Genomic DNA, 12,632 nt, shown 5'->3' with positions numbered 1-12,632 from the left:
TTTAAAATAATAATAATCATAAATGTATGATGTTGATTATTCTTTCTGTAAATTCAACTTGTTTTGTCTATTTAAATAATTGCATTTTTTAATATTGTGATAAAAATTTACTTCTAATCTAATATTTTAAAATTTTGACTGCAATTAAATATATCATACGTTATCCTTGTCTAAGTTTATAAAAATTATAGGACTTGTGTTCCTTTTTAAACTAGTAATTTATTTTAATAAATTGTATAAGTAATGTAATATAACTCAATGAAATAAATTATAGTAGAAATTGTTTAGGAATGGCTGTAAGCAAAGAAGATTTTAATAAAAAAGTTGCATTAATAACTGGTATAACAGGGCAGGTAAAACATGTTAAATGTTTCAATAATTATTTGTAATATAATTATGTTATTTATTAATTTAGGATGGTTCATATTTAGCTGAGTTTTTGCTAAATAAAGGATATGAAGTACATGGGATAATAAGAAGATCTAGTACATTCAATACAAGCCGTATCGAACATTTATATCTAGATCCAAAATCACATAGAGAAGGAAAAATGAAATTGCATTATGGTGACATGACTGACAGTAGTTGTTTAGTAAAAATTATTGGATCTGTAAAACCTAGAGAAATTTATAATTTAGCAGCCCAAAGTCATGTTAAGGTAAATTATAAATATTGATACTAATTTTTATTTTTTATTATTGAAATTAATTTTTTTACACTTATAAATTACTTATAACCATTTTTATCTATTCTGTATTCAACCTAAAATATCTTTAGTTGAATCTATTAATCAGTCTAAAAAAAAAAACATGATTATTAATATTTTGAATTCCTTTTTAATGTATAATAGTTAATTTTTTTGTAGATTTCATTTGACTTAAGTGAGTATACAGCTGAAGTAGATGCTGTTGGTACTCTTAGGTTGTTAGATGCTATACGTACATGTCAACTAGAATCAAATGTGCGATTTTATCAAGCATCTACATCTGAGTTGTATGGAAAAGTGGTTGAAATACCTCAGAAAGAAACTACCCCATTTTATCCAAGATCCCCATATGGTAAATTTTGCTTTTTAAATTTTTATAAGTATTAAAAAAAAAATTATTATTATACTGTCTTAGAAGACTTATTTAGATTTTACATAAATAGTTTAGTTTTTTAAATATTCAACCACAATAAAAAAAAACTGATTATCTACATTATGCTTAATATGCTTTTTAATTTCTTACAAGTTCATCAATATTTTTATATTTTCTTTGAAAAATCTTTTATTTTGTTTTATTTGTCTGCTGACAAACAATGAATAATATTTCTACAAATAAAAAATTATTACCCATAACTTTAAACCTGATTAGACAACTATATTCTTTAGTTTTACATTATATGTAACTAATATAAATTCTGGTAAATTAATATGAAGTCAATAAATGTTATGTTTTTTTACACTTATTATAAATATGTATTTAAAAAAAAAATATATTATATTTTCACTCTTGGTTTTATTATTTATTTCTTTTAGCTTTAATATGAAACTGAGAATTATTATAGAGTTATAATTTATTTAAACATTTTTTTCATATTGTAATAAAAATTATAGCTTGTGCAAAATTATATGGATATTGGATTGTTACAAATTATAGAGAAGCTTATAATATGTACGCTTGCAATGGAATTTTGTTTAACCACGAAAGTCCCAGAAGGGGAGAAAACTTTGTAACAAGAAAAATAACCAGATCAGTAGCCAAAATAGCTCTTGGTTTATTAGACTGTATTCAACTTGGAAATTTAGATTCAAAACGAGATTGGGGACATGCCAAAGATTATGTTGAAGTAAATTTATCTCAATTTATACATAGGTTTTTTCATTTTAATTCTTTATATAACTTTATTTTTAGGCAATGTGGTTAATGCTTCAACAAGAAGTTCCTCAAGATTTTGTTATAGCTACAGGTAAAATGCATAGTATTAGAGAATTTGTTGAAAAAGCTTTTCAGCATATCGGAAAAAATATTATTTGGGAAGGAGAAGGATTGAATGAAATTGGTAAAGAAGAATGTACAAGTATTATTCGTGTAAGAGTTAACTCCAAATATTTTCGACCAACTGAAGTAGTAAGTATTATTATTATTTGTTAAAAGTAAATATATTCTTTGAAATACTTGAATAATTAATATTAATTTATAGTTTTTCATATATAATAAAATAAGTTAAATTTATATATTTTTTTAGATAATAAGAATAATTTGTATTATTTTAATTGTATCTCTTTAGTAAACTCGCTAAATACTTAAATTTTTCAAATTTTACAAGTTGTGTCCAGGAACTACAGTCACTACCCATAAACCTAGTTTGCCAATTTTGGTTTTTAGACAGATTTTTACCAAGGATTAAACTTTCTATTTTTGCCAAAAATTGTTTTCATGTAATCAGGCATAGATTTGAAAGTGGTGGAAGAATGCCCCTATAGGCCATTTCATTTAGTGGTGTGTAAATTAACTTCCTGTATCAAAACAGGAACTATAATATTTTGTTTTATTCTAAATTACTTTTATTCAGTGGCAGATTCAAAGAGATGATGTAGTAGGTGGACACTCCCCTCTTAAGCTATTGTTGTGTCTACTACAAAAAGAAAAAAAATTGATTTTAACGACTAAATATTTTTAAACCTCATTATTATTCAATGTACCTTGTGTATGTATACTAAATACCCACTTGTCTTAAATATTGTTTGTTGTACAGTCTTTGACATCAATAATCTAGCTAATATAATAAAAATAAAAAACTTTACTTATGAAATAGGAATTTTATAATCAAGAAAAATTTATTTTTTAACCATTTATTGGAAAATCTGTGTTCTTATTAACTATTAAATTAAAACGATGGAATAAATACAAATTAGAAACGGTAATTAAATAATTTATTTTTCGTGTCATTTTATTTTTTCAAAAGTTAGTATATGAAATATTAACATATTTGTGGAACTACCTTGTAGTTTAAAAGTTAACCCTACTTAGGATGCCCATTGAGGGAACTAGGGGCATGTGAAAATTAACGGAAAATTAACATAGTTGCTAAAATGAAGCTTTTCTAAAAAAATGTGTAATTTCTTAGTCTTTTTTTTTTAAATTACCAATTAATATTTATTAATTAATACTTATAATACCTCTTAATACCCCTATAATGGGTGATCTTGCCTACCATTCAAAAATTTATTCATTTTATATGAATTTTTTTTTTTTATGATAGACGTAAATAGAAGAAAATTTGTTTTTGCTGTGTTAAAAAACAGTTTCCAATTTGTCATAAGTCATTATATCATGAACTTAATTTTTTTGTTATTATAGGGTCTCATATTTTAGCTTCGATTCGAAAATGAGAAGGTATTAATTTTATCATGATGTGTAATTTTTTTATTTTTTTTGTGTGTCTGTCACTACCTTTTCTCAGCTCTCGCTGGACCGATTTTTCTCAACGATACGTCAAAAGTTTACAAATCGTATCTAGTTTAAGACATTACCCTCGAAAATTTAAAAAATTTTCCTCGTTCTTCGAAAATAATGAAAGTCTCCCAAAAAATAACAATTTTTAAAATCGGTAAATTTCGACATTTTTATCACTTTTTCTAAAAATTCTCATAACTTATTGATAAAAACAATTTTTTTATATTGAATCTTAGATATTTCCCTTTCATTTTTTTGAAAATCTAACAATAAACTTGCTCATAGGGAGGGATTAAAAATAACAACTTTTTTACAAAACTCAATTTTTTCAACTTAACTTTTGAAAATGTTCCGGAAATACTGCGTCCTTTAAACATGCGTTAAATTAAAACTTATGTTATGTACTATAAATTAAAAAAAAAATGTCTCGACGACTTATCTTCTACGTGCAAATAGAAGTCGAATTTGAACAAACAATAGGAGTTAATTTTGCTCTTGGAATATCCACCAATTTCTTAAAATTAAACACTATCTACAGATTTGCATCAAAGCGTTTCTTATGATAGTGATTTTAATCACTGTCAGATATCATCTATACTTGTCTCAACTATGTCACGCTCATACTGTGCCACGATCCACTGTGCTACCTTTTTTTATGTATTTTTCTAAAAAGAGGATTCTTAAAATATAGATTTAGCCCTGTTATTTATTTTACCAAAATTCGATTTACATAAAATTATTAACTTAACATTTATTTTCCGTATTTCATTAAATTAATAACTATACAAATAGTTACGTCAGCTACAAGTTTATTTGTAACATAAATGAATAATCAGTTTTATTTTTTTTATTTCCCGAACTTAATATGCTACAGAAGGTGGTAACCCTCTTTCACGTGTTAGGAAGTCAGAGATGGTTCTTGGCTTGTCCAATGATGGACGGGATGGGTATTATGGCCAACTTGCACCAGTGACCAGACAACTTCAATGAAAAATCAAAAGAAAAATTTCGTTGGCACCCTGGGGATGAACCCGAGACCACGTGTGTTAAAACATACATTTTTACCCTTTAGGCCAGTCCGACTTCCTACCTACATCTACATTGGTATCAAACAATTTTATTTTACACATTTAATTCAATGTTGGATTTAAATCTACCCTGGATTAATTTATAACTAGTCTTGAATGGGTTTTAAGAATTAAAATATGAAAGAATGAATGTATGATAAAAACAGACATATTAACATTTCTAATATGCTTGATTTTTATGATCATTTTTACCAGTAAAAGGGATTGGATTTCTTAAAAAATATAATCCCTGTAAAAACGCAAAATTGCTAAAAAAAGTTATTTCAATAGCAACTATGTTAACAGAACTTATAAAAAACCAACATTTTTTAACGCTAGAAAAGTACTAACTTAAAAAATAAAAACCTCCTATTAAAACGATTGTATAAATTAAGCACTCATCATTAAATTAATTTAACGTATATTTAACATATATTCACAATTTTTTTTAGGGTGCCTAAAAAGTACTACTTTTTTTTAAAACATGACCAACAACCATATTTTCCTCCTCTTTAACTCCACCATATTAACAATAAAAATAAAAATGAATAACATTCCTCTTTATCTACAAAATCTGACTTTAGTAAACGTTTGGGAGAAATCACACACACCCTTCTACAAATTCGCCCCTGCCATCATACCCACAATATTTATCTCCAAAATGAATTAATGTAATAAAAACCAATGAGTTAGAAAATTTTCTCATTATATATAATACTTATATTTCTTTTTTTTTTTTGTATTTAATACTAATTATATACCCAATGATCATTTTTATTGGTTTTACTTCTTGCTTGCTTAATGTGTTGGTTGTTATATTATCTGTACTCTTGCCCTTTGGGGCGTAAATTTATTAATAAGTAAATAAATAAATTATCCTTAATCTTATTATATAATAGAACAAGGAAAAAAACGCTTTTCTGGGAAAATTACTTAGCGTGCTCGGATTTTCAAAAAAAAATTTTTCAACGAAAGTACTCGGTCACCAGACTCCGGGAAAATTATTGGCGAAGGTCGGAAAATTTTTGCCGCTCGCCCGCGAGGTTTGAAATTTTCATCAGACCCGCTCAATGACATTCCTGAGATATGATAAAAAAATCAATTCAATCCGTTCATTTTTCACCGTTTTACGAGCTTTTTTTTTTTTTTTTAAGTCCACGCGCATGGTTGTATTATGCGCAGTGATTCATTTCTGCTGATACGTATTATGAACCTTAATTATATGGTGTATTATGTATTATTATTAAGACACTATTTTGCATTTGCCCTATTTTTATCAAGGAATAATTTTCTTTTTTCTCATATATGATGTATGAGACTATGAGTTTATCTTTTGAATTGGGGTTCATCTATGATAACTATAATGTTCATCGTTAAATCGCAGTTACTAATATATTTATCAAAATTAAATTTTTATTTTTATTTTTAATATTAATTTTAATTTAAATTTACAGTGTGCCACTTATAATAACCTGCTAAATTTTTTTTTAATTATTCTATAATATAAAAACAATTATTGTAATTAGATTATTAATAATTTTTGTGTATAACAGGGGTGTATTTAAGAGAGATTGTCCCCTCCTTGAACAAGCGCTATCAATATTTTTTTAGGCAACTTCTAATATATAAGGACTTAATGTCCTTTTTTTTCATCAGTACTTTAATTTTAGCAAAAAAATTTCTATAACATGTTTAACAAAGTAAAAAATATTAAATTTCCTCCTAAAATAATTTTTGAATAGGCCTAAAGGGAATACCTCATTAAGAGGCTTCAACCTTATACCCAATACATTTTACTATATTCTCTTTTTGAATTTTCCTGATTTTAATAATAACATTTTTAGATATAGTTTTCTATAGTTTTCACTGATTCTGAAGTAATATTTTTTCTGAAAAACACTTATCGTGCCCGGCGTAGCCGGGTACTTCTACCGGAATCAGTGGCCTACTTATGATGACGGCCCGAAGAGACTTACGCGCCTTCGGCGCGTAAGGCTCGAAGGGCCCCTGGTCTGGGGCGGAGCCTAGTAATTATTAAGAAGATTAAAATCAATTATAATTGATTTTAATCTTCTGTCTACTTTATGTTTTTGTTTTCATTGTGCAGTGTTCACAGTTTTATTTCTTGGATACATATTATTCAATATATATAATTAAACGAAAAAAAATTAATTGTTTGCAAAGGTGATTATCTCATTTATTGTCTATTTAATAGCGTATGGTATAGGATATTTGTGTTTATTCAAATAACATAATCGTTCGGTTTTCAACAGCATAACAAATGAGTGTAATGTATACATGTTTATTATTCGCCGATATATAAAAGAGCATTACTATTGTTTACAAATTCTGCAATGGGAGCTCCTGGTTGTTATTATAAAAACTATATAAAAAAAAAAGACATCCGGTGGGCGTAAAATAACAAATGTGATCATTATAGAAACAAGTACTATAATGATGTTTTACGTGTATTGATTTAAAAAAATATAAAATACTTAATGAGATTTATTATTGATAAACTTTTATGTTTTTTAATTGTAGGAACTTTTATTAGGCGACGCGTCTAAAGCCAAGAACATTCTCGGATGGGAGCCAAAAGTGAATTTTGATGTAAGTGTACTTTTTTGGTTAGTAACACTAAAAGGTTTATACAAAATTTATTGTAAATTTATTTCAAATGAAATAAAATTATCGTGCATCAATTATTTATTATACATAGTGTTCAGTAAATAAGGAAACAGGTTAATTGTTATAAACAATGAGAACAATGAAGACCCGTTTCCTTACTTATTGAACACTATATGTATTTTTGTTTTTAAAAACTATTCTTTGTATCTTTTAATTATTGTCCTTAACTTTCCAATCAATTATGAACAATTATTTTAGATTATTAAAATACTATAATCTAAATCTAATTAATTTTCATTTTTTGAATAGCAACTTGTTTACGATATGATGGAAGCTGATTTAGAGCTCATGAAACAAAATCCATCTGCCTAGTCTTTCCATAGTTTTAATTTAATTTATATTTTTGTTCAATTATATATCAAACTATTAATTTTTTTGCTTGGCTGTATTGAAACTCATTTAACATTTTACCAATTTTATTTATTTAAAATAACTTACTATTAGCCATAATTATAATTAATTCATACGAATAAACTATATTTTGGAATAGCTAAAGCAAAACTTATTTAAAGAATCAACTATAAATATGGCTTTCAAACATTTTTTATTTATACGGATTATAAGTATTATTAAAGATATTTTTATCACTCATATTATTATTGTATAATTTTAAGCTAAACTATTTTTATAAATGTAAAGTAATTACAAACTTTCCAGTGTTTTAGATTAAAATAATATACTTTTTATCAAAATAAAAAGTAATCTAAATTCATTTTTTTTTATGTTTGACTCCTGTTTCACTGTTCTTCTAGTCATATTTTACAATATTTTCTATTATATTATTTCTAAAATATGTTACTATGTAGAAGAAGCTAAGAAGCTTCATATGTAATTTTGTAAGAAAATAACAGTGATATTATTTTTGACAATCCAACCAAATTACCAAATACAATAAACATTCATTCTGTTTGAAATTATCTCCATACATATTTAAGGGAATAAATATCATAGGAAGCTTTCTTCAATAACTAGAATATTGTAAAGGATAAAAATTCACAATATTGGTTATGCTAATTTTTATAAAGAAATAGGTATACAATGATTAAATTTTATGCATATTAATTTTTTTTTAATATAGTCTTTAATTTTATAAATTAACTTATTATAAATCTTTATATATTTTGAGTTAAACTCAAAACTTTCTAAACATACAGTAACTATATTTATTTTTACTTTTTACAAGTTCAGTTTTTCTTGTTTCAGACACAGTAATTAACAATATTAAATACAACTATTTATATTATAAAATTCTTATAACAAAAATAAAATATGAATTTTGTAACATAATACTATAAAATAATACATTATGTACTAGTATATTTATATTAGATGAATTAATAAATATATTGATGATAATTTTTTGTTGGACGATTATTTTTAAGTATTTACTACTATTTTATGATTAAAATAATTATGTACCTAGATACCTTTTTATATGTTTTAAATAAATATTTTGTTAATCATTATAATTTATAATTGAATATTTCTTTATATATTGATAAACAAACCCTTTTTAATAATTGGTAGTAATAAATAAAAAAAAATTATACTTTTAAAATTTGAAAATACTTAATTTATTAAAATAAAATAAAACTAAGGCAAGAAACAATAAAAAAAATAAATTGAAACTACTAATTTGGGCGGTGCACCATGAATAAGAAGTTAGTCATTAAAAAACCAGCTCAAAGGGGTCGCGGCACAGTGGTGACGTGGCATAGTTAGTACAAGTATAATGATATCTGCAGTGATTAAAATCACTATCATAAAAAACGTTTCCATGCAAATCTTTAGATAGTGTTTAATTTTAAAAATTGATGGATTATTCCAAAAGCTACATGATCTGCTATTTTCTTATTTATATCCTGATTAAGATAAAGTACGTCGAATAAAAAAGGGATATAAATATTATTTCTCTCAAAAAAATTGTGATGATCCATACACTTTTCAATAAGTTATAGCATTATATATTTAAAAATGTAAAAAATAAAATGGAGAATTTTCACACAAAAATAGCATTTGGTAACTATTTTCACCGTGTAGACAAAGTAATGTCCGAAAAATTGTTTTTCCATAATATAGTACGTTACAACATTATCTTTAATTTAAGATATATATAAAAGTGTCAGAGTTCCCGGAACACTTTCAAAACTTAAGTTGAAAAAGTTAATTTTTTGTGAAAAAGTTGTTATTTTGAATCCTCCCCTGTGGGTAGGTAAAGGGTTAAATTTATAAAAATATATACTAAATGATAGGTAAAGACATGAAGCATCCATAATAAAAAAATTATGAAGTTAAAGAAGTTCTACTTTCTATATGCATTGTTCAGATTTGGACCCCCCTTTATTTTGGTATAACTTTTTGTTATAGCAAAAAGTTATAGCATAATAAAGTTAAAAATGTAAAATATAAAATCGAGAATTTCCACACAAAAATAGCATTTGGTAGCCATTTTCACCGTGAAGACAAAATAAAGTCCATTCAAAATCTGAGTAAAATTAATACTTTCTGAGCTTTGATGCGAATCTAAAATATTAATATTTAAATACACAATATAAATCAAAATGTTGTTATTTATTATCATCATTATTATTATTTTTATTTTTATTCTGTTGTCTCAGTTTTCACTGAACTTTTACTTACCAAATCATCAAAATATTACAAATTATATTTAATTAAAGACATTACCCTAAAATTTTTTTTTAATTCATCGTTCTACGTAAAAAGAAAAAATCTCCAAAAAATAACAATTTTTAAAATCGGTAGATTTTGACTATTTTTTTAGCTTTGATGAGAGAACTGAGAAGGTATTGGTTTTACTAAGATGTGTTTTTTTTGTGTCTGTTACCACTTTTTCTCAGCTTTCACTGAACCGATTTCTTTCAACAATAAGTCAAAAGATCACAAATCGTATCCAGTCGAAGACATTACCCTCAAAGATTCTGGCGTACCCCGTAAATGGGGGAAATCTCCAAAAAACTTATAAATTTAAAAATTGCTCATTTTCGAATTTTTTTTAAATTTTTTTTACTTAAAACTGCCATAACTTTTATAAAAATAACCAAATCAATATATTATTTTTAATAGACGCATTATGATTTACTTATCATTTGGTGTATTTTTTTTATAAATCTGACCCTTTACCTACCCACAAGGGAGGATTCAAAACGTTTTCACAAAAAAATAACCTTTTCAACTTAACTTTTGAAAGTGTTCCGGAAAATCTGACACTTTTATATATATCTTAAATTAAAGATAATGTAATATACTTTATCATAGAAAAAAAAAGTTCGGACTTTCTTTTGTCTTCACGGTGAAAACAGACATCAAAGCTTAAAAAAAAAATACGATTTTTGTAAAAAAAATCTTTTTTATCTTTTTACTTTATAATGCTATAAATTTTTGAAAAGTGTATGGATCAACACAATTTTTTTGTGAGAAATAATATTTATATCCCTTTTTTATTCGACATACTTTATCTTAATCAAGATATAAATAAGAAAATAGCAGATCGTGTAGCTTTTGGAATAATCCATCAATTTTTAAAATTAAACACTATCTAAAGATTTGCATGGAAGCGTTTTTTATGATAGTGATTTTAATCACTGTCAGATATCATTATACTTGTACCAACGATGCCACGTCACCACTATGCTGCGACCCCTCTGCGCTGGGTTTTTTAATTTAAAACTATCGTAACTCTTTTAAACATGGATGAAATACTAGTAATCAGTATATAATCAAAGAAATAGTAATTTATGTTGCTTTTGGGATACTCCAATAACTTCTAAAAATTAAACAATATCTACAGATTTGCATCGAAGTGTTTTATATGACAGTGATTATTATCCCTGTTAGATATATACTTGTGCTAATTATGTAACATGTCCACTGTGTCACGACCTTAATGTGCTGGTTTTTATTCTTAAATAAGTGTAGGTATATATTATATTACAAATTACGATAAAATAAAGATGTTATAAACAGATTATAACTTTTATGTTCCTAATAGATTAATAAATACAATTTTTCTATTATATAGGTAACCGAGTTTATTTTTAACATTATTTTAAACTATTTTTAAAATATATAATAAAAAAATATAGTTTTAATTTTACTTATTTTTAAAAGTTGAAATGACTTTGTATTAAATAAAGTTGTTCTATAAAGTATCTACAATATCATATAGATAGATCTATTAACTTTTTCAAATATCTTTATACGTCCTGGCGTATAAATATGCAATATTTTGATCAATAACTATTTATTTATATTGTTATCAATAAACTGGTGATCAAAATGTACATAATGCATTTCTTAAAATACATTTATTTATAAAAAATCAAAAATGATAATTTGTTTTATAAATAATAACAAAACGTGAGTCTGATAAATTACCAGAAAATCAAGACCTGCAATATTTTGAGTAAGATGCACGTCTATTTTGATAAATTTGGTAAAAAAAATCAAGTTTAATTTTATAGTGTCACTACTAAACAGTATATTGAAAAATTATTCAGTAAAATATAATATTTAGATTATATAAATTAATTATATTAATCTTTATAATGCAATGACAAAATTCTGTAACGGTTTATAACTGTAGCGTATTTACGGAACAAAATGTTACTCTAACCTTATCTCAACTTTTTTTTTGCTATTTGACTTTTTAGCTTCGATGCGAAGCTGAGAAGGTATTGGTTTTACTAAGATGTATTTACTTTTTTTTTTTTNTTTGTGTGAAAATTTTCGATTTTGTATTTTACATTTTTAACTTTATTATGCTATAACTTTTTGAAAAATGTATGGATCATTACAATTTTTTTATGGGAAGTATTATTTATATAGATCTTTCATTCGACATACTTTTTTTTTAAATCGGATCATTTCCCTTAATACAGGGGGGATTCAAAACATAAAAATGCATATAGAAAGTAGAACTTTTTCAACTTAACTTTTGAAAGTGTTCCGGAAGGTCTGACACTTTTATATATATCTTAAATTAAAGTTAATAAAATATACTTTATAATGGTAAAAAAAAAATTCGGACTTCATTTTATCTTCATGGTGAAAACAGACATTAAACTTAATAAAAAAAATACGATTTTTGTAAAAAAATTCTTTTTTATATTTTTAACTTTATAATGCTATAACTTCTCGAAAGATGTATGGATCAATATAATTCTTTTTTTTATAGATGCATGATGTCTTTACCTATCATTTGGTATATTTTTTTTATAAATCTGACTTTTTACCTGCTTACAGGGGGGGATTTAAAATGACAACTTTTTCACAAAAAATTTACTTTTTCAACTTAAATTTTGAAAGTGTTCCGGAAAGTCTGACACTTTTATATATATTTTAAATTAAGGCTAATGTAATTTATTTTATTATGCAAAAAAAAAATTTGGGACTTTATTTTATCTTCACGATGAAAATG

At 25.0% G+C, this 12,632-nt stretch overlaps 1 protein-coding gene across 2 annotated transcripts; it reads left to right on the top strand.

Moving 5' to 3' along the window:
- The first annotated feature begins 32 nt into the window (after nt 1-32).
- Nucleotides 33-8,445, top strand: LOC126906310 (GDP-mannose 4,6 dehydratase). Of its 2 annotated transcripts, none has more exons than XM_050686847.1 (8): nt 33-214; nt 275-353; nt 416-658; nt 866-1,058; nt 1,598-1,830; nt 1,896-2,111; nt 7,049-7,117; nt 7,445-8,445. In XM_050686847.1, exons 2-8 carry the CDS (start codon nt 291-293, stop codon nt 7,505-7,507), a joined length of 1,080 nt encoding a protein of 359 aa, XP_050542804.1. In that variant the 5' UTR covers nt 33-214; nt 275-290; the 3' UTR covers nt 7,508-8,445. The 2 variants fall into 2 exon arrangements, with proteins under 2 accessions (XP_050542804.1, XP_050542805.1); XM_050686848.1 differs by having other exon boundaries at nt 289-353; nt 7,445-8,444.
- The last annotated feature ends 4,187 nt before the right edge of the window (nt 8,446-12,632 follow it).

Source organism: Daktulosphaira vitifoliae, unplaced genomic scaffold, assembly GCF_025091365.1.
Source record: "Daktulosphaira vitifoliae isolate Bord-2020 unplaced genomic scaffold, ASM2509136v1 Scaffold_4, whole genome shotgun sequence".
Lineage (NCBI taxonomy): Eukaryota > Metazoa > Arthropoda > Insecta > Hemiptera > Phylloxeridae > Daktulosphaira > Daktulosphaira vitifoliae.
This window is presented reverse-complemented; position numbering and strand designations above follow the sequence as displayed.

What these genes read in the sequence shown, in the direction of transcription:
- LOC126906310 (XM_050686847.1), top strand. Translation starts at nt 291, where the DNA reads ATGGCTGTAAGCAAAGAAGATTTTAATAAAAAAGTTGCATTAATAACT. An exon ending in TTATCCAAGATCCCCATATG is followed by an intron (nt 1,059 to 1,597) that starts GTAAATTTTGCT and finishes TAAAAATTATAG; the next exon opens with CTTGTGCAAAATTATATGGA. An exon ending in AGCCAAAAGTGAATTTTGAT is followed by an intron (nt 7,118 to 7,444) that starts GTAAGTGTACTT and finishes TTTTTTGAATAG; the next exon opens with CAACTTGTTTACGATATGAT.